Source organism: Bufo gargarizans, chromosome 7 (genome assembly GCF_014858855.1).
Source record: "Bufo gargarizans isolate SCDJY-AF-19 chromosome 7, ASM1485885v1, whole genome shotgun sequence".
NCBI lineage: Eukaryota > Metazoa > Chordata > Amphibia > Anura > Bufonidae > Bufo > Bufo gargarizans.
The window spans coordinates 134,409,697-134,434,434 of NC_058086.1; the positions used below are offsets into that span (position 1 = coordinate 134,409,697).

At 43.2% G+C, this 24,738-nt stretch overlaps 1 protein-coding gene across 1 annotated transcript; it reads left to right on the forward strand.

Moving 5' to 3' along the window:
• The first annotated feature begins 932 nt into the window (after positions 1 to 932).
• Positions 933 to 22,531, forward strand: ZBTB41 (zinc finger and BTB domain containing 41). Its single transcript, XM_044301895.1, has 10 exons — positions 933 to 2,262; positions 2,366 to 2,573; positions 5,946 to 6,015; positions 7,354 to 7,501; positions 8,703 to 8,832; positions 9,305 to 9,400; positions 10,364 to 10,470; positions 11,443 to 11,548; positions 18,252 to 18,340; positions 21,355 to 22,531. Exons 1-10 carry the CDS (start codon positions 1,224 to 1,226, stop codon positions 21,885 to 21,887), a joined length of 2,526 nt encoding a protein of 841 aa, XP_044157830.1. The 5' UTR covers positions 933 to 1,223; the 3' UTR covers positions 21,888 to 22,531.
• Positions 22,532 to 24,738: the final 2,207 nt, after the last annotated feature.

Genomic DNA, 24,738 nt, shown 5'->3' on the forward strand with positions numbered 1-24,738 from the left:
TGCTTTCAGTCCTGGGATGCGGAGCAAGACGGATCCTTCATCATGTCCCACAATGCAAGTCAATGGGGACGGATCCGTTTTCTCTGACACAATAGAAAACTGATCCGTCCCCCATTTAATATCAGTGGAGTTCATGACGGATCTGTCTTGGCTGTTAAAAATAATACAACCGGATCTGTTCATAATGGATGCAGATGGTTGTATTATCAGTAACGGAAGCGTTTTTGCTGAACCTTGCCATAGCGGCAGGAGACTCCGGCAGGCTGTGACGACGGGTAAACAGCCTGTCGGATTTGTCCTGCCGCTCCGTCCCCTTTTAGTCCAGCCGCCTCTTGGCGTGCTGCCGCCGGAACTCTGCCCCCGCCCCATTATAGTCAATAGGGACGGAGCGGCAGTCCGGGGGCACACGTGAACTAGCGGCAGGACGGATCCGACAGGCTGTTCACCCGCCGTCACGGCCTGCCGGAGTCCCCTGCCGCTAGTGTGAACCTAGCCTTAGTAAATGTATTAATCTACATTTAGGCATTAATTCCCCACGTCAAAGAGAGGGACACTTGGGAGGCATGGTATTATTTCATGCCATTTGGATTTCACAAATTTCTACATTTAGATAATTTTTGTGCTACTATGTAAAAGAAAACTATTGTGTGCAGATATGGCAGTCCAAACAGCGGGGAGGTATAGCTTTTTTCTGTTAGTCCCTAGATGACCCTAATGGCATGGAGGCACCAACATGCTGCCCCCTACAGTCAGAGAAGAGCCCTACAGTGCCGGCCAGACACGCACAGAGATTAGATTACAATACTCTCTACACAATCGCTATTTTATCTCGTAGCCATTTTAGCGGAGACACGAGGATCCCGGTCTCCAGTAATATGGCGGACGCTGAGGGGAAGTGACGTTCCCGGATGCGTTTCCCCTGTTATCAGCGGGTCCGTGAGGCCGGGACGAGTCGGCTGCAGTTAGGAGGTGTGGGGGGTCGGCAACATGGGGGGAGGCGTTCATCTAATATGACGTGCAGGGATTGTATCCAGGCGGGGGCGCCATGTACCCGGGATATGTGGTGTCAGGGGGCGCCTGTGATTGGCTCTATCTGGCTGCAGACAGGTTACATCCCTGATGCCTCCTGTGCAATATTATAGGAGGATATGAAGCCTTTTATAAGATTTTAGATGCACTTTTTAACCCTTTACTGGAAGTGTAAATTTTAGGTATTTTTAAAAATGAAGAAAAAGAGAAAATTAGGTCTGAAAAACCTTCATGAGAAGGAGACGGTTGATGATGTTGCTTGTGCCCAGGGGGATCCCAATCATTGTGCCGCTGATCTCGAGGCTCCTGATCAGAGGAAAGCCCTGAGCTCTCTGAACTACAACAAAAACCTCCTCAGGTATTTGAATGCTGACCGCCATCGGCCGGGCTCGTTCTGCGATCTGGTCGTTGTAGTGGAAGGGAAGGAGTTTCAGGTGCACAAGGTGGTGGTGGCGGTGGGGAGCAGTTATTTCCACGCCAGTCTGAGTAAGAACCCCAGCACCCAGGTGGTGACCCTCGATCATGTCAGTAGTGCCGTTTTCCAACACTTGCTGAACTTTTTGTATACGTCTGAGTTTTTGGTTTTGGAGAATGAGATTAGCGTAGTCTTAGAAGCCGCAAAGTTTCTTGACATCATCGATGCAGTCAAGTTGTTGGCTCCCGAGGACGAACGTTTATCTCTGGTAGAACATGAGTCTCATCCAAAAGTAACGCAGGAGCCGAGTAATAAACTGGAAAACAAGTGTCCGCTGTGCGAGCGGAATTTCTGTTATAAGAAGACACTGGAGAATCACATGGACAGAGCCCATCAGTTTGGGAAAACAGACCTTCTTAAGGATCCAGACTCTTCCACCAGGAAATCAACCCGCCAGAGGAAGTGTCCGGCAAAGTTTGAAGATCAGGAGGACGGAGAAAGTGACAGATCCTCAAGTAGCGAGTCTTACAAAAGCAGTCAGGATGTATCCGAATCTGAATATTGCAGCAGTGACATAATTGACGAGGGCAATGAAGTGGAGGAAGGAGACCAGCCAGAGCAGAGAGAGAACGGGGAGGAGGTGGAGGTATCTGACATTAATCATGGACCAAGTGAGGACCTGGACAATCCTGAAGAAAGGAACGACACTCCGGCTTCTCTTGGGAACTTCCCTGATGGACTCGCCCCTATAGTGCTAGAGAAAAGCAGCAGAAAGAATTTAAAGTGCCCCAAGTGTGATAAAGTCTTTGATCGAGTAGGTACGTGTTCTGCTCCTCATATTATGGTGCTCCTTGTACACATGTGGAAGGTACAGATTGTAGCAGGCCATGGTGGTCTTCTGACATGCTGTTTATATCCTAGGTAAATATGAAAGTCATACACGTGTCCACACCGGAGAAAAGCCTTTTGAGTGTGACATCTGCAACATGAGATACTCTACCAAATCCAACCTGACAGTACACCGGAAGAGGCACAACAGTGAGACCGAGATGCCCAGGAAGGACCACAAGTGTCCATTTTGTAGCAAACTCCATGCAAGCAGGAAGACCCTTGTTAAACATGTCAAAAGGTGAGTCGCATGGATATTGTAATGGTGGCCATGTTTGTGAGGTCTGTTTCATAATCTCATACGTTTCTGTTAAATGTTAGAGCAAAAGGCTTAGTTTGAGAGTTCTACTTTAATGGCCAGTGGTTTAAAGTCTATGGACATCTTTTGAGGGCAGTTTTTATTATTGCATCTTACTCCATTTTAGCCGAAACATTCTTTCAATTTGTCTTTATCTTGATCCCCTGTCTCTGCAGCCTTGAGATTCTCTAGTAACATGCTCTAAATTTTCACTCTTCCGTCAGGCAGCTCAGCAGAGGGGCTCCTCATCTCTGACCGCTTAGGCTACTTTGACACTTGCATTGTTGTTTGAGATCTTCTGCCGGATCTCAATACCGGAATTTTTCTTTTTTCCATTTAGTCCCCATGCATTCTGAATGGAAAGAGATCCCTTCAAGATGCATCAGGATGAGTGTTGAACGAACTTGTGCTTTCAAGTTCGGCATACTGGTTTGGGTTATCTAAGAATCCCATTATTGATTCCGCTACCATGGACCATAACGGAAATCCACCCCCCCCCCCCCAACCGGTAACAGCCATCTGGACCGTCATTGCAAACTGCTAGTAATCGGGTATCGAATTACTGCGCAGCCTAGTATCACAGAACATGGCACGCGCTGCTCTCATATCAAGCCTGATATGACAAGGAAATTAATATTCTAATCAGAGATTTTCTCTGATATCAATATTAGATCTTTTATTCAGTAATATGCATCTTTACTGAATAGTGATAATATTGATGTAGTACATCTAACTTTGCACATCCGCAATAAAGCGGGAAGTTTCTAAATATCAGGCCAATTCAATTGATACTACACATAATAAAGTTATACGTTACCCGAGAGTGCAGTTGGTATGCAGTGTCTAAGGGAAGTCAGCTCTGAAGTACGTTCTGATCATTGGGATTTTTCTCCTCGGATCTCTCTTTTTTTTTTTTTTTTTTTTTTTTTTTTTTTTTTTTCCTCTGTGTTTCCTGTGTCTTCTGTTGCTCCCTGTTGTTTTCCCCCCGTGTGTGTGTGGTTTATGATCACAAACTTATCAAATAGACACACCTTCCTAACTTGGCGTTTTCCAATCATTGTCGTTTAGGCGTGTACATATGATAATAACTGTGATGTCACTGTATCACCCAGAATGCAATTCAGCTGTTGGTTCAATGTTACCTATTTATACCTAGGTGGCACTATTGCATAAGCTACTAGCCTCATCACTATTAAGGGTTAACTGTCCAGGTCTGATTTCTCTTACATTCTATACACATAAAATATGAAATCGTAAATCAGAGCTAAGGGATTATTTTTGACACATAAACCACTTAAAACACAGACGTTTGGGTACCATTTGAGACATTTCCCAAGCCACTAAATGTATGGTGCCGATAAGAATATTATGGACCTTGTACTATCACAGACATCTATGTCTCCTCGGTTACTCCAACGGTTGGTTGATTGTTAGTTAAAATAACACTATCTTGCTAACAAAGTTTACACTTAAAATTCTTCTCATCATGCTTTAGGAGTGTATGCGTTACTAGTGGGAAAAATATAAGGTAATAGATGCATTGACGTCCTTCATAATATTTAACAACATAGTACAATACATGTGTTCTATTGATTATGTTATACTAAAACTTAATGTTCATTATACATACATCACAGATTTTCTGCTTCATTAATAGACATTAAACTGTAGGGATAATTAGCACCAGATGCGTCTAGAAAATATCCTTCTCAGTCATAACTCTATGAGGAGACAAGAATGACTCTTCTCAGACTGGTACATCTACAAAGAAGAAATTATATGAATTGTGTCCTCCGTTAACATCTTTCGGTCCATTTTAAAATACATACACAATGGTGAATATAACACAATATGGCCTATTATATATCAAATCCACTATAATTAGGATATTTTGATATATAAATTTTATACACCTATGAAAAGGCACAACAGCGCATGGGCAGTCGTCCTCCATTGATTTTCTATGGGGCTGGCGAAAATAGCCAAGCGCTGGCTCTGCTGTTTCCGTCAGCCCCATAGAAATTAATGGGAGAGGGGGCCACGCATGCGCGGTCCGCTCCCATTCACTTCTATGGGGAGCTGGCTTGGTGATGGCGGCTGGACTGGAGTCCTCCAGCCACCACCTTGCGGGGCTCCGTTCTCTATATAGGTGTGGGTCCCAGTGGTGGTACCCGCACCTATAAGACAATGGGGGCATATCCTCCTCCTGTACAGCTATCTCTGTATACACACTTACATGGTTATAATAAATAAAAGCATTCTTTAATGCAGAATGCAATAATTATTTTAACCCTTTAAGGGACATTTGACTTAGCATTCTGTTTTAAAGAATGCTATTATTTATTATAACGATGTTATAATGGAAAATAATTAAATCTACTGAACACCGAACCTAAACCTAAAGTGCAGTGAAGAAGTCTGGGTACCACATTCAGTTTTTTATCACGCGCGTGCAAAACGCATTAAAACACTTTGCACTCATGCGGAAAAAACTGAACAACGCAATCGCAGACAAAACTGACCTGAAATTGCGTGCACACTCACGCAGGTTTTCCGCAATGCACTCGCAACGCATCCGGACAAAATCCGTGATGCCTGTGTGCAAGGGGCCTTACATAGAGAGCACTATCAATAAATGATGACGTCTCCTCTGTACAGCTATCAGTGACTGACGGCTATCTCTGTATACACACTTACACAGGGAATGCTATCAATCACTGATAACACCTCCCCTGTACTGCTATCAGTGACTGACGGCTATCTCTGTATACACACTTACACAGGGAATGCTATCAATCACTGATAACAGCTCCCCTGTACTGCTATCAGTGACTGACGGCTATCTCTGTATACACACTTACACAGGGAATGCTATCAATCACTGATAACACCCCCCCTGTACAGCTGATCTCAGAGCAGATTGCACTGCATTTCCTGGTGACAGGTTCTCATTAAAGTGAATGTACACTTCATGGTATACATTTGAATGCTGTTTTCAGGTATTCAGACATATACCTCGGACGGAAAGCTCCACGATGCAAACCCAGCCGTAGAATGGTGGACCTCATTTACCTTGGCTCTCTTTAGAGGGGTTTTCCGAGACATTATAACTAGTGACCTATCCTCAGGGTAGGTCATCAGTATTAACATCTCGGAAAACCACTTTTAATATTTAGATGATAACAATGGAAAATATGAATTAACTTCTTGTCCATGTCATCCAGTTGGCACAGCTTTCACTTCAGTACAACGCAGGTTCTTATGGGTGACGAGTCTGCTTAGTCTCTAAGACAGGTTTATTGTCTTATTTTGTAGGTTCCATGCTGAAAATGCTCAAGAATTTCTCACTATCAAAAGAATAAAGAGTGATGGATGGAAATGTGATGTAAGTGTATTGATTTATTAGATCCTATGTGAAGAATGTGATTAGTCTGAAATACATTATAAATTCAGTTCATGAGTTGAGATACAAACATGTAGGGCAGGTTTTGTTACAGACGATCGTTGGGAAGGAAGCGTTCCATCCCGATAGGTGGCTGCTCGTTCAGTGAAGGAGAACTCTGTATTTGCATGCAGCAATCTCCTCCACAGTATAGTGATCCCTCGTCCCCATACAGAATCATTGTTTCTGGGCATCAGATCGCTGTTTGGGCAGCAGAACTTGCTGTCTAATCACCATAATGGTGTGCCTGCACGAACGACCGGATCACCCGATGAACGAGCGTTTCAATCATTCATCAGGTGATCAACAGCACATTTAGATGGGCGCAAATCGGTCAATCCACCTTAACATTAGACAGTGTAAAGAAGCACTAAATTCAGTACAAACTGGATGATACATTTGGAGCATCTTCAGACACTTGTTTAAATCTACGCCACCTATTGATTTGCTTAACTTTTAGTGCAATTTTGGTACATGTTGTTTTGGTACACGTTGTACGTGCGTTTTAGTCCATGCCCCTTTGCTGCTAAATCACTCCACCATGTGAAGCAAGACTCAATGGGGCAGATTTACGAATAGTGTCACTCTTAGCATCTAAAAACACAAATCACAGTCTCTGTATTGGACAAATTTACTTGGACCTTCATAAATTTGGAGTATCGTAAATCCTGCACCAGATTTGCTTTAGAATTCGGTCTGTACGCCAAAATGTTTGCTATAACATTCCCCAGAAAGTAGCCGGTAGCTGGTAGACTTCAGTATCTGGCCCACGGCAGGGCAGAGGTGCACCCAATATAGAGATGAAGAGAGTCTGAGAGATGAAGACTGGCATGTGGGTTCACCAGTCTTGATAGATCTTCCCCAATGTGTCTAAATGTGGTTCAAAGCATATATGGCAGTTTTTGGGCACATTTTCCCCCACTGTGGTAGTGACATGAGCACAAGTAAGAGGATGAGTTCTGTGACATGTGCTGGGGTCCTAGGTCCCACACTGCAAACATATACTGATGGGGAAATTAGATTGTCAGCTCTATCGGGGACAGAGAATGATAACGCGGAATAGGTCAGCGCTATATAAGTGAGTACAATACAAATAAATGAAATCTGCAGGAACTGATTGCTGACAGTATGTTTCAAAGGAACAGCTATGAATGTGCACATATGATGTCTTGTACAAATAGTCTTATCACTGTGATGAAACCGTTTTCCGTTGCACATCTCTACTGTTTTGGCGTTACTTACCTGCGGATGTTTTTTATGTTGCCGTCTTTCTGTCTTTAGATCTGCAATAAATCTTTCAAGCGGCGGCCCCATTTACAGGAGCACATGATTCTCCATTCACAGGACAAGCCGTTTAAATGCACTTATTGTGAGGAACAGTTTAAATCGCGCTTTAAAAGGTTGAAGCATCAAGAGAAATATCACCTGGGTATGAAGGTTTTATGTTTTACACTGACCGTAGGTTCTGAGGCCACCGTCTCCGTGCACATGGGGCCATGAAAGGGCCCTTCATGGGAGTAGAACAGCCCGTTGCTCTGATGTGTCTTCTCCCAAGAGGTGACGCATCCTTACATCTGAAACAGTGACACTTTTCTGTCTTGAGGTGATTCACACTCCACTTACAGCATGCTATGCCAGTGTATGCCAGTGAATAGCCATACAGTGTCATACTTTGCCCATTGCCTCCAAGTGTAGCACAGGGTATACTGTTTTTGCAGGATGCCTCCGTATAGACTAGCGAAACAAACTGTGCTATTCCATACAGATGAAACAGGTATACCTACATATACCAGCCAAATAGGCTTCCACTGGGTGAATGGGGACTAAATGTAATAACACCTTTCACTTAGCAAATAGTTGCTTCATTTTGGAGAAAGGTTCTTTTAATCTATATGCAAATTAGTATTTAAAGGGATTTTCAGGTTTCACACTATTGATGGTCTATCCCTCACCACCATGGTTTGACTGTGTTTGAAGGGGCTGTAGCGCTCATGTGAGCTCTGCATCCTCTTCAGTGTTTACCTGCAGACTGTCTGCATCGTAGCGGCGGTTCAGTGTAATTACAGCTCCATCTTCCGTTCAGAGTCTTAGCAGACTCCTCTCCTGCTCGCCATCCCTTCACTAACTCTCAATTCACTGCTCTCATCTGTGACCTATCAGCACGGGCTGCCTGTTCACTGAAGAATAAGATAACTTAGATGTCTGTGGCGAGGAAAGAGAGGGGCTGCTGGTTTTGTAAGTGATTTACTGCCTTATTTAACTTCTGGATTCCCATCTAAACTGCTTTGTTCTGGATAATGACCTGGATTACTGCTGCTGCTTCGGAGGTTGTGCTACAGAGTTATAGAGCAGAATCCCTAGTTTCTCTGTGTGTATTGTATCCAGTGACTAGCTAAGCAGACATACCAAGACAGGAAGTGGGGAGCAGCACCGGGGGATCGGAGTGGTGAATAACACTTTTTTTGTTTTAACAATTTCTGGCTGCTTGTCTCCAGAAAATCCCTTTAATCTGGAAACATAAAAAATCTGTATATGCAGTATCGTTGCATCTACACGATGCATGTCTGCCTAGGAAAGTGGCATCAATAAATGACATTTACACAATCTCATAGGTTTTATTTGGCTTTCAGGACCCTTCCCTTGTGATATTTGTGGACGGCAGTTTAATGACTCTGGGAATTTAAAGCGCCACATTGAGTACACACATGGAGGAAAGAGGAAATGGACCTGCTTCATCTGTGGAAAATCGGTAAGAGAAAGGTAAGGAATGTGGGGAGCGTAGGTCAGCAACGGATTTTACTCATTTATACACTACAATGCCCAATATACATTATATGTGAAATCCCTTGAATAAAAAAAATAATTGGTGATTATGTTACAAAAAATAGGAAAAAGAAAAGCATTTTTAAAAACGTCAAGAAAGAATTGCCACTTCATGTGTAAGTTAATGCCTAAGGCCATGCCTGCACATGGCGTGGAAAAACCGCAGTGTAATACAAATCTCAGGTACACTTGGCCTGCCATGCGGATTTTGAAATCTGCAGCATGTCAATGGTTTGTGCAATTTCTGGTGCAGATTTCACCCTTTTTGAATGGAAGGGTGAGATCTACTGCAAAAACTCATAAAATCAGCAAGTAACACGTGGATTTGGTGCAGGTAGCCTAAAAGTTTTGAAAGTGTTTGTAGGCATCCTTTAGCTGACTTAAACTGACTTTTGTTCTTTTTCACTAGAACAACATTAAAGGAGCATCTAAGAATTCACAGTGGGGAAAAGCCACACCTTTGCAGTATTTGTGGGCAGAATTTCCGACATGGCAGCTCATACAGGTATTAAATCGTTTAGCCAGTGCAAGGTAATTAAGAATTTCACTGTTGAAACTATAAGGCCGTGTTCACATGTCCATGACAAATCCTGACAGAATCTGCTGACACCCCACAGTTAGAGGGGTTGCCTGGCCTAGAAGTTGACAACCTCAACGGTCCTAAACTGTGCCGAATATAACACCTTCAAGACGCGGCAATTTTGAGTTTTCGTTTTTTACTCCCTGCCTTCCTAGAGCCATAACCTTTTTATTTTTATCGCCATATGCTGACCCCCATAACTTTTTTATTTTTTTAGTTACGTTTACAGAGCTGTGCGAGGGCTCATTTTTGCAGGGTCATCTGTACTTTTCAGTGATATGATTTTGGGGTGTGTATAACTTTGATCACTTTTTATTCACTTTTGTGGGGAGGTTAAATGACGAAAAATTGAAATTATTTGACGTATGGGATAAATATTTTTAATAGTATTCCTACGTTTAATTTTTTGGGCCGGCGACCATTGGAATATACTAGTGGCTTCCAGCTTTAGCGCTCCCAGTGACATGGTCATATTTGACCACGGCATCTAAGGGGTGACATGGCTGCGATTGGCCCAGGGCCTATGCTGTTGAAAAAAGCCAAAATACAGTAATTATGGCATCCGTTGCACTCGCGAGCGGGCGCCATCTTGAAAGACTGGACTTCTGTCGTACATGTGTTGCGGATGTCCAGAATGGGTTAAATAATAATAATAAATAAAACTCTGTCACCTGCCCGCTGTTGCTGTCCATTTACACTCACCACAGGGTCAGGAGATGGTCCCATGACTGATGCGGCCAATCACAGGCCTCAATTCTTACATCTGCTTGAACGGTATGTCACTGCTCGGAACCTGCTAGTGAAGTTCCGTCATAGGGTGTAACTGTTGAGGCCAGTGACATTTCTTTTATATAGAAGCTAGCCTAAAACCGTGTCCCTGTTTTGTAGACTCCACCTTCGTGTCCATCATGATGATAAACGCTACGAGTGTGATGAATGTGGGAAGACGTTCATACGCCATGATCACCTTACTAAACACAAAAAGATCCACTCTGGTAAGGTGACGGTCACCATGATTTAATCTGTTCATTGGTTAATGACTTATACAGTCCATAAAATTCTAACAGTATAGTAAGGCATATATGAAATAATGTGCAGATAATCCATAGTATAGACGGCTACTTGACAAAAATGGTATGTGACTTTGCATATTGGTATTCCAGTATTATAAATGTCCTATTTACTGTGGCCTAGACAGGTTGCTGGATCTCCTTAAAGAGACCAGTCCTATATGGAGGCTTACTGGAAGTGCTCCATGGTATAAAGACTTATTGGCAATTGTCCATGGGAAAGGAATATGCAAAGAAGTATCTCCCAAGAAAGAGAACCATCTCGCTAGTGCTACCTTGTGGAAGTGTCTCCCTAGTAGTCAAAATCTGACTTTTTAAGGCTACATGCACACGTTCAGGATTCATGTGCGGAGAATCCGCACTGAAATCCGCAGGTGTTCACAGGCAAATCCGTGCGGTCAATCCGTGCGGATTTGGTGCGGATTTTCTGCATGCGGATTTCACTAAGTGACTTAAGAAAATCCGGTCAGGAAAAAAAAAAATTATTGACATGTCGCGGATTTTAAAATCCGCACCGCAGGTCAAAATCCGCACGGAAAAAATCTGCATCGTGTGCATTGAGAATTTCAAATTCTCATAGAATACAATGTACATGACCTACGGTGCGGGTTTTCCGCACGCAAATCCGCGCGGAAAATCCGCACGCAATCCTGATCGTGTGCAGGGGGCCTTAGAAGCATTTTCCTTTGTCATATTCCAAGGCTTTTAAAAAAGTTTGATTTTGAGCCTCTTCCACAAGGTGGCGCTAGCGAGACGGTTCTTTTCCTTGGGAGATACAAACGTTTCACATTACTATGATCTATGTATTATGTGTATGTATGTAACTAGGTGTAAGGAATGGTAAAGCGCACAAAGGATGAGTATTTGTTCCCATGCATTTGCTTTATCTGTCCGAAGGAGAGAAAGCTCACCAGTGTGAAGAATGTGGGAAATGTTTTGGCCGGCGTGACCATCTGACGGTACATTATAAAAGCGTTCATCTAGGAGAGAAGGTTTGGCAGAAGTAAGTCTGTTGTAAATGGCATGCTTTGTATAGTTCACTGTAAGGCCCCTTTCACACGGGCGAGTATTCCGCGCGGGTGCGATGCGTGAGTTGAACGCATTGCACCCGCACTGAATCAGGACCCATTCATTTCTATGGGGCTGTTCACACGAGCGGTGATTTTCACGCATCACTTGTGCGTTGCATTAAAATCGCAGCAAGCTCTATTTTGTGCATTTTTCACGCAACGCAGGCCCATAGAAGTGAATGGGGCTGCGTGAAAATCGCAAGCAAGTGCAGATGCGGTGCGATTTTCACGCACGGTTGCTAGGAGACTATCAGGATAGAGACCCGATCATTATTATTTTCCCTTATGACATGGTTATAAGGGAAAATAATAGCATTCTGAATACAGAATGCATAGTCCAATAGCGCTGGAGGGGTTAAAAAATAATAATAATTAAACTCGCCTTAATCCACTTGATCACGCAGCCCGGCTTCTCTTCTGTCTTCTTTTTTGCTGTGTGCAGGAAAAAGACCTGTGGTGACGTCGCTCCGGTCATCACATGGTCCGTCACATGATCTTTTACCATGGTGATGGATCATGTAATGACTGGAGTGACGTCACAACAGGTCCTTTTCTTGCACACAGCACAGATGACAGACAGAAGAGATGCCGGCTGCGCGATCAAGTGGATTAAGGCGAGTTTAATTATTTCTTTTTTTTTTTAACCCCTCCAGCGCTATTGGACTATGCATTCTGTATTCAGAATGCTATTATTTTCCCTTTTATAACCATGTTATAAGGGAAAATAATACAATCTACAGAACACCGCACCAATGCACCCGCACCTTTTCCCGCAACGCCCGTCTGAAAGAGGCCTAAGTGTAGCATATAGCTGTGCAATATATAGTATGCCTATAGATGAATATGTCTGATATTAAAAGATAACTGTCACACTTAGACCCTAATTTCAATTTTCATATATGTAGTTACTAATAACATGATACTCCAGAATCAGTTACTATTAGACTGAATTACCCCATATTTAATAAGATTCAGCCCTTAACAACCAGTCTGCATAAAACTGCAATTTCACTATTCAGGTAAGATGGCCGCCACTGCCCTCACCCTGAGGCTAATCCCGCCTGCCCTCACTAGCCAGTAACAATAGCCCCCCAAAAGTGTCAGTAACCAGAGCCCTCCCCCTAAAGGGTAAATCTCCTGCAGCACAAAGGGGTCCTCTTACCACATGTTGCTGTCATTTAGACACTGAGCAGACGGCAGATCTCCCTTCCCTGGTCTGCGCTGCTTCAACTCTGCATTGTCCCAGTCTGCTGAGTGAGGGAGCGTCTGCCAAGCGCAGGGACAGGGAGAAGTGCACACAGCCCAGGCACTGTTATCAGCTGCTGGGGAGGACCTGGCTTTAATCATTTACTTACAGCCCCTGGCTGTCAGTAACGTGACCTTGCAGGCTGTGTGCAAGATAGACCATGCCTAGCAACCCTATTTTAAGCACAGGTAAAAGTAGGCAGTACAGGGAACAAAGTTGAAATAGGGCCAACAAGGTGATATTAATCACCACAATCCAATAAATCCCCCCCCCCCCCCCCCAAAAAAAAAAAAAAAATACGACAGTTATCCTTTAAAGAACAGCGCACTTCTTTCTCTGACTTATAAATGTTAGGTATAGAGTGCACTTCTATAGTAGTGAAGACAATTTGACACAATCCCATTCACACTATGCAGCAATGATTTTAGAGTCTATTACTTTTAGAATGACATTTTTCAAAGCACGACCTGCCCTTGATTTGTGGTTTTATCAGCAGTGACCCAAGTGTTACATGGACATTACACAGGATTCTTGCTATTTTCTTAATGGGTTGATGCTCTCTACTGCCCCCCACTGTGAACATCGTAAAATGCCACCCTCTGCTTAGTTCATAAGAAGATAGCGCATTGTAGATTGCCCAGCTTGTCTCACTAGGGGATATCCTAAAATCATGAACTCTTTGGGTACTCGAGAACTGGACATCCACCATCTAAGCTATATATACAGCTCAGCCATAGTGACTATCTAGACAGGCGCCAAATGTATTGCAGTGGCTCAGGCTGGATGATAAATTGGTGCAGAGATGGGCACTTTTGTATAATTTTAGCTGAAAACTAGGACACTCTCAAGGTCTCACTATATCTGATTCCATTAATATGTAACACAGTGTATAATAAAATACATCAGGGGTGGTACAAAACTGTATATGGGGGGATGTCATGCTGTCTATTCCCCTTGTAATACATTAAAAATAACATCATGTGCCATGACCGGATCCTGAGACTGAAGCGCCTGCAGCGCTGGTTTAGCACTACAGCCACTTCACTTGTAGTGAATAGAGCCATACTGCACTTCCCAGAGGCCAGCAGTACTGCTTTGTAGTGAAAGCTTAAGAGGGGTCACAACTATATTGGTACTGTGGATCCTAGAGATTGGAACCCCACCGCAAAATGATTGGATAGCATACTGATGGGAATAATCATTTAAAAGGGTCGTCCCAACTGGACATTTATGACATAGCAGTAGCATATGCCCTAAGTGTCCTATAGGTGCGGGTGCCACCTCTGAACATGCTTCTGTCTCAAAAATGGGTCGTGCAAAACTAGCTGAGTTTGCTGTGTAAGGGTCCATTCACACGTCCGTGTGTGTTTTGCGGATCCATGGACCCGCAAAACACAGACATCGCCGGCACTCAATAGAAAATGCCTAATCTTGTCCGCAATTCTATTTTTTTCGGGAATGGAATTGCGGATCCGGAAGTGCGGGTCCGCAATTCCGGATCCGGGCAGCACATCATGCTGCCCCATATAAATGAATGGGTCCGCAATTCCGTTCCGCAAAATGCGGAATGAAATTGCGGACGTGTGAATGGACCCTTAGTGCTATATTCTGAATTCCCATAGCAATGAATGGAAAGGACACCACGTGTGCTCGGCTAGCCTGCTACTCATTACTATGGGATTCCCAAAAATAGCCAAACTAGCTCTTGGTTATTTTCAGAAGTCCCATAGTAGTGAATGGAGAAAGCTGCGCATTCTTTTCTCCATTCATGGCGCGCCGTATTCTTGAGATAGGAGCCGGTCTCTGAGGTGGGACTGCATCTATCAGTCATTTACAGTATATCGTATCAATATGCCATAATTATCTAGATGGCAATACCCCTTTAAGATTTATTGGAGTTGTCTTCTGACTTATTTTTCCTATTTCTTCCCATGTGGGATATTTATCAAACTCTGAGGGATGGGTACTTTTTAAATCTTCATGGCCATTATTTTTATTTTATTTGGTTTATTATATAGAGGCATATCCTGCTCTTTCCTTTATTTTTATTTTTTTACTTGTGTTATTGGTTTGTAGTGGGTGGGTTGAGGTAACAAATTCTTTGATGGATTTCTTTTTTTTTAAATTGTGTTCTAAAACATTTTGTTTCTGTCAACATATCTGGTATTTTTTTATGCCATACGTTATTTCTATTTCTTACTGTGGAATTTCAGTGGTATCATGTTTTTTTTTTTTTGAACAGTTTTAAAAAATAAAAAACATTTTTTAAATATTTTCCTTTTTTTTTTTTTTTTTTTTTTTTTTTTTTTATTGATCTTGATTTCACTTTTTACCAGTTAGAAAAAGTTATTCCCTATCCACTGCATAGGGATATAGGGATGAGATTGGTGGAGGTTTGACCACTGGGACCTTCATTGATCATAAGCCTCATACCCTTGAAATATAGTAGTAGTCAAGCATGTGTTCTGCCACTCCACTCCTCTTTGTCGGCCATCTCTAGCTGTTTCATGGAGAAAGGCTTAAAGGGGTTGTCCACTTTTTACTATTGATGACCTATCCACAGGATAGGTAATTAATATTGGATCAGCGGGAGTCCAACACCTGGCATCCCAGCCTATCAGCTGTCTGAAGAGAAAGCAGCGCTTGTACGAGCACTGCCTTCTCTTCTCTGTTTATCTGCTAACCGCAATTGCAGTGGCGAACAGTGTAATGACATCTAAGGTGCTCCCATTCACTTCTATGGGACGTCTCTTGTGTGTTCAAGTGAATAGGATGGAGCCGTCCCATAGAAATGAATGGGGACACCAGACTTGTAATTACACTGCTCACCACTGCAATTGCTGTGGCGAGCAGGTAAACTGAGAAGAGAAGGCAGTGCTCGTACGAGCTATGCTTTCTCTTCAGACAGCTGATCGGCACGGGTGCTGGGTGTCGGACCCCCACCAATGTGATATTGATGACCTTTCCTGAGTATAGGTCAGAGCGGATTGGCCATAGACCTTAAAGGGAAATTTCCCGGGGGGCCGACTGAGCACTCCTCACGGCCGGCCAGTGGAAGTTTTTAGGGATGTATTTTGTGATGGACTGTGGTATTTGGCTCTGGGGTGGTATAATGTGCCACAATATGGTATTGCTAGCCCTGCCTACTTGTGTTGCCCTGCCTTCCATCAATTTGGACCAGACTACAAAACGGGGCCACTTTAAGTTCCCAGTCTGCCCCTGAGGTAATCAATAGTAAAAGCGGAGAACCCCTTTAATGAACTGTTGTAAATACATTGATAAATCTACTCCAATATGTGAAGGAGTGGATGTGCAATAATTTAAGATTTTCCTAGTTTTAATGAAGGAAAATGTAGATTTTATGAAAGACAGGAGACGAACATTATGCTTTAAGATCTTTCTTTTTTACTCCCAGCAGCAAATGGTTAACAACGTAAAAAAGAAACAATGATTTACAAGATATGTAAATCAGTGTTCAGGAACAGCCAATCAACAGGCAGCGTAGGTCATATAAGGTTTAACCCATCATAATAACGTCCTTCCTTCTTGATGAGATGGTGAAGGGTAACAGGAAGTATGAAGAGGTAAACATCCATCGTAATAACAGTGGTTGGCGGTTGAAGTAGAATTCGATGACTCGCTGAGAAAGCAGTCCTGAAGATAATAGATGTTTTAAACTAATAGGAAAGAGACAAAATAAGAACAAGGGTCGGGTCAATAGGGTGGGATAATGTTCGTCTCCTGTCTTTTATAAAATCTAGATTTTCCTTCATTAAACTAGGAAAATCTTCATTTTAAATCAATACAGGAGACTCCATTATGCAAGTTCAAAGCTTATGCTCTATAATATGACTGTAAAAAAAAGTTATCAATACCTAACTAATGGTTACTGAATAATACCATGGAAACGTGTGATTCCGGTCGGAAATGAAGGGTTTTAAATGTTGATTCAGAGGTCCAGTTGGCCGCTTTTAGAATGTCTGATGGGGAACCTCTGGCTTGTCTAATTTTAGTGGACATAGCTCCTCTAGTGGAATGTGCTCCAAAAAGGGAAGACGTGTCCACCCCAGCTAAGGACCTGGTTTAAGAGACCCCTCTAGCTAAGGTTGCCGGTGACACTGGTAAATGGGGTCTGCAATATGAAATGAGGAGTTGGGATACCGATGGATTCCTGAGAGGTAAAGTTCTACGTTCGTAGGATTGTAGACACCTAACCACACAAAGTAGAGGGAAAGCGGGCTAGAAAACAGAAGAAATATTAGTTTTTGTACGACAGACAATAGAAAACTGAACTCCTTGTCGTAATAGAATTGTCTATGAGATATGTCTAATGAACGGACATCTGAAACACGTTTAAAAATATTAGACATAATAGCATGGCTAATTTAAAGGATAACAACAATGATTGAACCTGGTATTTTATTAGAATCCTCAGACATGGTATAGGAAAAGTATATAGATAATTAATTAGGAAAATAATGAAAAATTTTATATAATTAAAACATATCCTATTTATATAAGTAATAATTTGATTAATAATAATGAAAATATAAGAAAACTGAAATATACATAGAAGACCATAAGTAGAAAGGATATTGTGTTAGTAATAACACTAGGGGGCAGCAAAGAACGGAGGAGCCGAGCTGGAAGCAGTTGACTAGCGGCATTCTGACAGGAATGCCGAGCGTGTCTGACAAACGTGTGTGAGAGAAAAAAAGCGTGCAGGCTGAGGAGCAGCTAGCGCGTGCGCACTGCAGGGAACCGAAAGTAAACAGTGATGTCGGTAAGAGGTGAGGGTAATGGATAGAAGACTCGGCGGAAATATGACTGATTAAACCTCTACTAGAGAGTGAGGAGTGTAGGAATATCTATCTATAGCAAAACCATAGGAGAGTCTATTATAAAATAAGCGTGTGTGTGTGTATATATATATATATATATATATATATATATATATATATATATATATATATATATATACTTTACCAATCATATGAGGAGAAGAATTAATACATATCTTTCTGGGAGTCAGCAGCAAGAAAGAAGGCTGTTATTATGATGGGTTAAACCTTATATGACCTACGCTGCCTGTTGATTGGCTGTTCCTGAACACTGATTTACATATATTGTAAATATTTTTTTTCGGTTTTACATTGTTAACTATTTGCTGCTGGCAGTAAAAAGAAAGATCTTAAAGCATAATGGACTCTGTCTTGATTTAAAATCTATATTATCGCTGGTAAAACACATTCCAGCAGAGTGGCTTCTTGTAGGGCCATTTACCAGCATATCTGGGAATCGCACTGCTGCGTCCATCACCACCACTAGCTGTATCGCTGAAAGATGGCTTTCCAAGTTCTTGTCAACATGTCACTTGCTCCACTTCACAGGTACAAGGCCACATTTCATCAATGTGAAGTATGCAAAAAGGTTTTTAAAGGGAAGTCAAGTCTTGAAATGCACTTCAGGACACATTCTGGTAAGTATAAAATCTATTTTAATAAGAGCAACCCATCTGTCATTTAACCAAGTGTAATATACCAGCACACAGTAAGTAACCCCATTATTCTGTAGGTGTAGTCCTATCTGCTATCCTAACCTCACTGAACAACGATAGGTGTGAGGATCTGTCACCACAAAATTCACTGCGATCTGCAGGCAGCAGGTTATAGAGCAGGAGGAGCTGAGCAGACTGATATTTAATTTTTTGGGGAAAGATTCAGTAAAACTTGTAATTTATACATTTAAAGGGGTTTTCTGAGATTTTATTACTGATGACCTATCCTCAGGACTGTAGTGCTTCCGTAGTCTGTCATTCCGCATCATGGATGCGGACGCTTTCATTTCAATGGGTCCGCAAATGCGGAGATGCGGAACAGAAGACTACAGAACCACTACAGAGTGCTTTCTGGGGTTCCGTTCCATGCCTCCACACCGGAAAAAAAGAACATGCTCTATCTTTTTGCAGAACAGAGGGATCGCGGACCCATTCAAGGTCAGCGATACCCATGTGCTTGCCCCACGGAAGATGCCCGTGCATTGCGGACCACAATTTGTGGTTCACAGCACAAACAGTCGTGTGAACGAGCCCTTACACAGAGAATACTATGAATCATTGATAACGCCTCCCCCGTGTACAGCTATCAGTGACTGACAGCTATCTCTGTATACACACTTACACAGGGAATGCTGTCAATCACTGATAACACCTCCCCTGTGTACAGCTATCTGTGACTGACAGCTATCTCTGTATACACACTTACACAGGGAATGCTGTCAATCACTGATAACACCTTCCCTGTGTACAGCTATCTGTGACTGACAGCTATCTCTGTATACACACTTACACAGGGAATGCTGTCAATCACTGATAACACCTCCCCCGTGAAGAATGAAGTCGGTCAGAAAAGTAGAGATATGAATTAGAGATGAGCGAATTTCATATTTTGAAATTCGTTTATACTTCGTTTGTTGGTAAAAGCAGAATTGCGTTATGGATTCTGTTACCACGGACCATATCGTAATTCTATGACAGAATGCATAATGGAATGCCTTTATTCCGTTATTCATTCCGTCATAATAGAAGTCTATGGGCTGCAAAAACTGATCCGTCCCCTGCATAACTAAAACGGGACGGATCCGGCATAGAATTGCGATATGGTCTGTGGTAACTGAATCCATAACACAATTCTGCTTTTACCACTAAACGAATCGCAAACTAATTTCATAAGCGGAAATTCACTCATCTCTAATATGAATGTATAAATGACAAGTTTTCTTGAATAGTTTCCCAAAAAACTGTATATTAATCTGCTCAGCTCCTCCTGCTCTGTAACATGATGCCTGTAGCTTACATTGCATTTTGTGGTGACAGGTCCTCTTTAATATCACAGCAAGAATCAGTAAATTTAAAAGGGTTGTCCAGGTTCAGAGCTAAACCCGGACATACCCTTATTTTCACCCAGCAGCCCCCCCCTGAGGCTAGCATCGGAGCATCTCATGCTCCGATGCGCTCCCTTGCCCTGCGCTAGATAGTGTAGGGCACGGGCTCTTTTGTTTTCAATAACGCCCTGCCGGGCGGAAAATTCCGCCCGGCAGTGTGTTCGGTGATGTCACCGGCTCTGAGGGGCGGGCTTTATTCTGCGCTAGCTGTTTTACTGGCTAGGGCAGAGCTAAGTCCCGCCCATCAGTGCTGGTGACGTCACCGGGGTTCCTGGCAGCCCCATGGAGAGCCCGGTACGTCCGGAACTCCAAAAAATGCCTTTGCCCTGCGCAATTTAGCACAGGGCAAAGGAGAGCATCGGAGCATGAACTGCTTCGATTCTCATGTCAGGGGGGCTGCTGGGGTGAAAATGGAGGGATGTCCGGGTTCAGCTCTGAACCGGGACAACCCCTTTAAAGCAACCCAGTCCATACACATGATATGTATAGTCAACATACCTGGTGCCCTCCATATGGCGAAATAGATAAAGTGAAAATGGCTGACTCTGCTCTGCACACAGAATAAAAAGTTATGGGGGTCAGAACATGGCAGTCCAAAGGAAACATTTTTTTTTAGTTTTTTTTTTGTTTTTTTTTAGTTTTTCATTTTTTGGGGTATTGAAATGGAATAAAAACTATACATATGTGGTATCATTGTAATTGTACTGACTCAGAGAATAAAAGTAACTGGTTATTTCCGCATAGGAAACGGTGTAAAAATAACCCCCATAAAACAGTAGCGGAATAGTGTTTTGTTTTTTTTCCTTTTTTTTTTTTCTAAAATTCCACCCCATTTGGAATTTTCCCCCTGCTTCTCACCACATTGTATGCAACTGTAAATTATGCCATTATAAAGTACCTTTTGTTCCACAAAAAGAAAACAAGCCCTTATATGGCTATGTGAATGAAAAAAAAAAAAAAAGTTATGGCTTTGGGAGGGCTGGGAGTAAAAAAAACAAACGAAAAAATGGTAAATCACCAGATCTTGAAAGGGTTAAGAGGTGTTTTATAAAACAATTCTACTTCAATATATAAAACTTTGGTGTGCTATAGGAGTGACAATGTGTGATGCTCACAACGTGCAGTTTAATATAGGTTATTGCTTATTTTTGAGCTTGGATTCCATAAAACTATTTCCCTAGTTTTAGGCTACATGCACACGAACGCTGTTTGTTTCCGTGTCCGTTCCTTTTTTTATTTTGCGGATAGGATGCAGACCCATTTATTTCAATGGGTCCGCAAAAAATGCGGACAGCACACCGTGCCCGTTCTGTAGCCCCGCAATAAAAATAGAACATGTCCTATTGTCTGTTTTAGGCATTGTTACAATAGATGCGCAAAAAAAATAAAAATAACCGATGACATACGGATGGCATCTGTTTTTTTTTTTTGTTTTGTTTTTTTGCAGAACCGCAATTTGCAAATCACAAAAACACATACGGTCGTGTACATGTAGCCTAAAGGAAACGTGTTATGAAGACATGGAGAAATAACCATTTCTTTCATCTGCAGGTGAGAAGCCGTACAAATGTCAGATCTGCAACCAGTCATTTCGCATTAAAAAGACTCTGACTAAACATTTAGTCATCCATTCAGATGCCCGACCCTTCAACTGCCAGCACTGCAATGCAACCTTCAAACGGAAGGATAAGCTGAAGTATCACATCGACCATGTTCATGGTTCTAAGGCAGACGAGGAGGTCCCAGCAAGAGAGGAGACAAAGACCTACCCAGCTGCCTCTCAGAGCTCAGATGCAGATATGTGTGTCCCCATCACATTGGTACCCGTTGAAATGGGCGAAAATGAGGCAGAGTTGGAGACGCATGCTGGTTCTTCTGTGCTGTCCCAGCCAGCTGACTACCAACGGCCCCCTGACTTGGCTTTCTTGGAAAAATACACACTTAACCCTCAGCCTGCAACCCTTTTACATCCTGTCAGACCAGAGCAAATCATGGAAACCAGAGAACATTCATATTTGGGGACATTGCTTGGGCTGGACCCTCAGCCGACTGTGCGAACCGTTTCCAATGCTGAGCATCACTGACATAAGGGGGACATTCCACATTGGTTACTCGGAAAGCGAGGTATTGGTTACCTGGAGAGCGAGGGCTGCACCGCAGGGGTTAAGGGCAGGCACCACCCCTGGAAAACATCTGGACTAGGGCTACACGGTGACGTCGCACCTACCTCTAGTGAATGTGGTCTTCTTGCCACCTCCAAAGTACCGCAACACGAGATCCAACCCTGGAGGATTTTTGTGTGAATGCATTCACTATCGTTAGCTGCGGCTGACATTGAATCATTTCCGATATTAATGTCACACGGCCAAAAGTTGCCTTTTATCCCTAGCCATAAGGCTCCACTTCTCTAGGTTGTTTCTTTAAATAGTTTTTACACTGCTGTACAACTGCGTTCTCCATTTTATCTGTACATTTGTAGTCAGGAGTCCAGACCGCACTGTAGTAAGTTACTTTCATCTGTAAAAGCTATCGGATACGCCGCGGTTATCATCAGCTACATCTTCCGCTTCTAGTATCATAAAAAAAAAACACTTCCTCATACCAAAGATTAATTGTACACCAGATTTTAGATATAAATCTCAGAAGACAAGGTATCATTTGTAAGTATTCTGATCCTAAATTAAATGTATTATTTGTGACCAGGACGCGGCCACTTACTGAATACTAACCTCTAATCCTGACCATATGTGCTAACTGTGGGCTGAAGACTCTCCCCTCCAGTGCGGAGTATTTCTGGTGGAAAGGAAGAATATGAGAACTGGCCTGGTGATTAAAGGGGTCGTGTCACTTCAGCAAATGGCATTTATCATGTAGAGAAAGTTAATACAAGGCACTTACTAATGCAGGCTTCACAAATTTCCTTGGAATCTAGGAGCCAGCTAAAAAAGTTAGGAGCCGTTTTTTTTTTTTTTTTTACCTTATAAAGCCTTATTTTCAGCGACAAAAATAACACCTCTTAAATTAACATATAAAGAAATCTAGAACCAAACAACATGGGCATTAACAACATATACAGCGGCAGTGTACAGAACCGCACACGCATATACAGCGGCAGTGTACAGAACCGCACACGCATATACAGCGGCAGTGTACAGAACCGCACACGCATATACAGCGGCAGTGTACAGAACCGCACACGCATATACAGCGGCAGTGTACAGAACCGCACACGCATATACAGCGGCAGTGTACAGAACCGCACACGCATATACAGCGGCAGTGTACAGAACCGCACACGCATATACAGCGGCAGTGTACAGAACCGCACACGCATATACAGCGGCAGTGTACAGAACCGCACACGCATATACAGCGGCAGTGTACAGAACCGCACACGCATATACAGCGGCAGTGTACAGAACCGCACACGCATATAACTATTTCCCCCCTTATGGGCCAGAACCTGGGATCTTTTAATCCCTTGTCCTATTCACCCTAATAGAGCTCTATCAGGGTGAATAGGACTTCACACTGTTCCTGCTGCCCTGTGCTTTGGGCACAGGGCAGCAGGGAGCTGACTATGGCAGCCTGGGCTTCAGTAGAGTCCTGGCTGCCTTGGTAACTAATCGGAGCCCGAGGATTACACTGCTGGGTCTCCGATCAGAAGCCCCAGCAGTGTAGGGGAGGGGTCCTTGTGGCCACTGCCACCAATGAGAAGGGGAGGGGACCCTGTGGCCACTGCCACCAATGATTTTAATACTGGGGGGGTTGAGAGGGGTGGGTGCACTGTGCCACCAATGATTTTAATGGGGGGGGGAGCACTGCACCACCAATGTTAATTAACTCTTAATACAGGAGGCGGGTACTGGCAGCAGATCAGCGGAAGTTAACCCCTCAGGTGGAGGGGTTAACTGCTGCTGATCGCAGCTCCGTGCCAGAGGCAGGGTGCCGGCTATGTGATTCTGCTGCCGGCACCTGCGTCTCCTGTATTATGTGTTAAAGATGACCTTATATGGATCCAGACTTTAAGTAGTAGGCTACACAGAGCGGCGCCCAGAGATGTCCCAGCACTTACCATTATTCCTGGGCGCCGCTCCGTTCGCCCGCAATGCAACATTACTGTCTCCTGCTCCATATGCTAATTACTATCGGAGCAATGGGGAGGAGAAATCAGCTTCTCTCCTGGGCGTTCCTTCTCCCTGCCCTGTGATTGGACAGCGCTACAGCCAGGGAGAAGGAACACCCGCTAGAGAAGCTGATGTCTCTAGCCACGAGCAGCATCCAGTGAGCGGGTGGGGCAGATCTGGGTAACTACTTCCCTGCCAAACTGTCCGAAAAGTCCACATAGAGGCGGCGGAGTGCCCCAGATTACTGGGGAGCAGCCATGTGAGGGCAAATACCCAGGTGCCAGGACAAAATTCCTGATCGCCATGGTGACCTGGGATTTGTTGAGCCCTGTACTAATGTATTGTGATTGTCTATATTGCCTCCTTTGCTGGCCGGATTCATTTTTCCATGACATACACTACATGTTTCCACGGTTATGACCATCCTGAAATCCAGCAGCGGAGGTTGTGCTTGCACACTATAGGAAAAAGCACCAGCCTATGTGCGCTCCCACGGTCCTGGCCACCAGAGAGGCCAATGCTTTTTCCTATAGTGTGCAAGCACGACCACCACTGATGGTTTGTAAGGTGGTCATAATCATGGAAATGAGCAGTGTATAATGTGATGGAAAAATGAATCAAGCCAGCAAAGGAGGCAATATGGATAATAAAAATACATTAGTAAGTGGCTTATATTAACTTTCTCTACATGGTAAATGCTACTTGGGAAGTCTCACTTCAGCAAATAGCATTTATCATGTAAAGGAAGTTAAGACAAGGGCTATGTGAAATTCCTGTGAAATTAGCGTAAGGCCTCGAAGACACGACC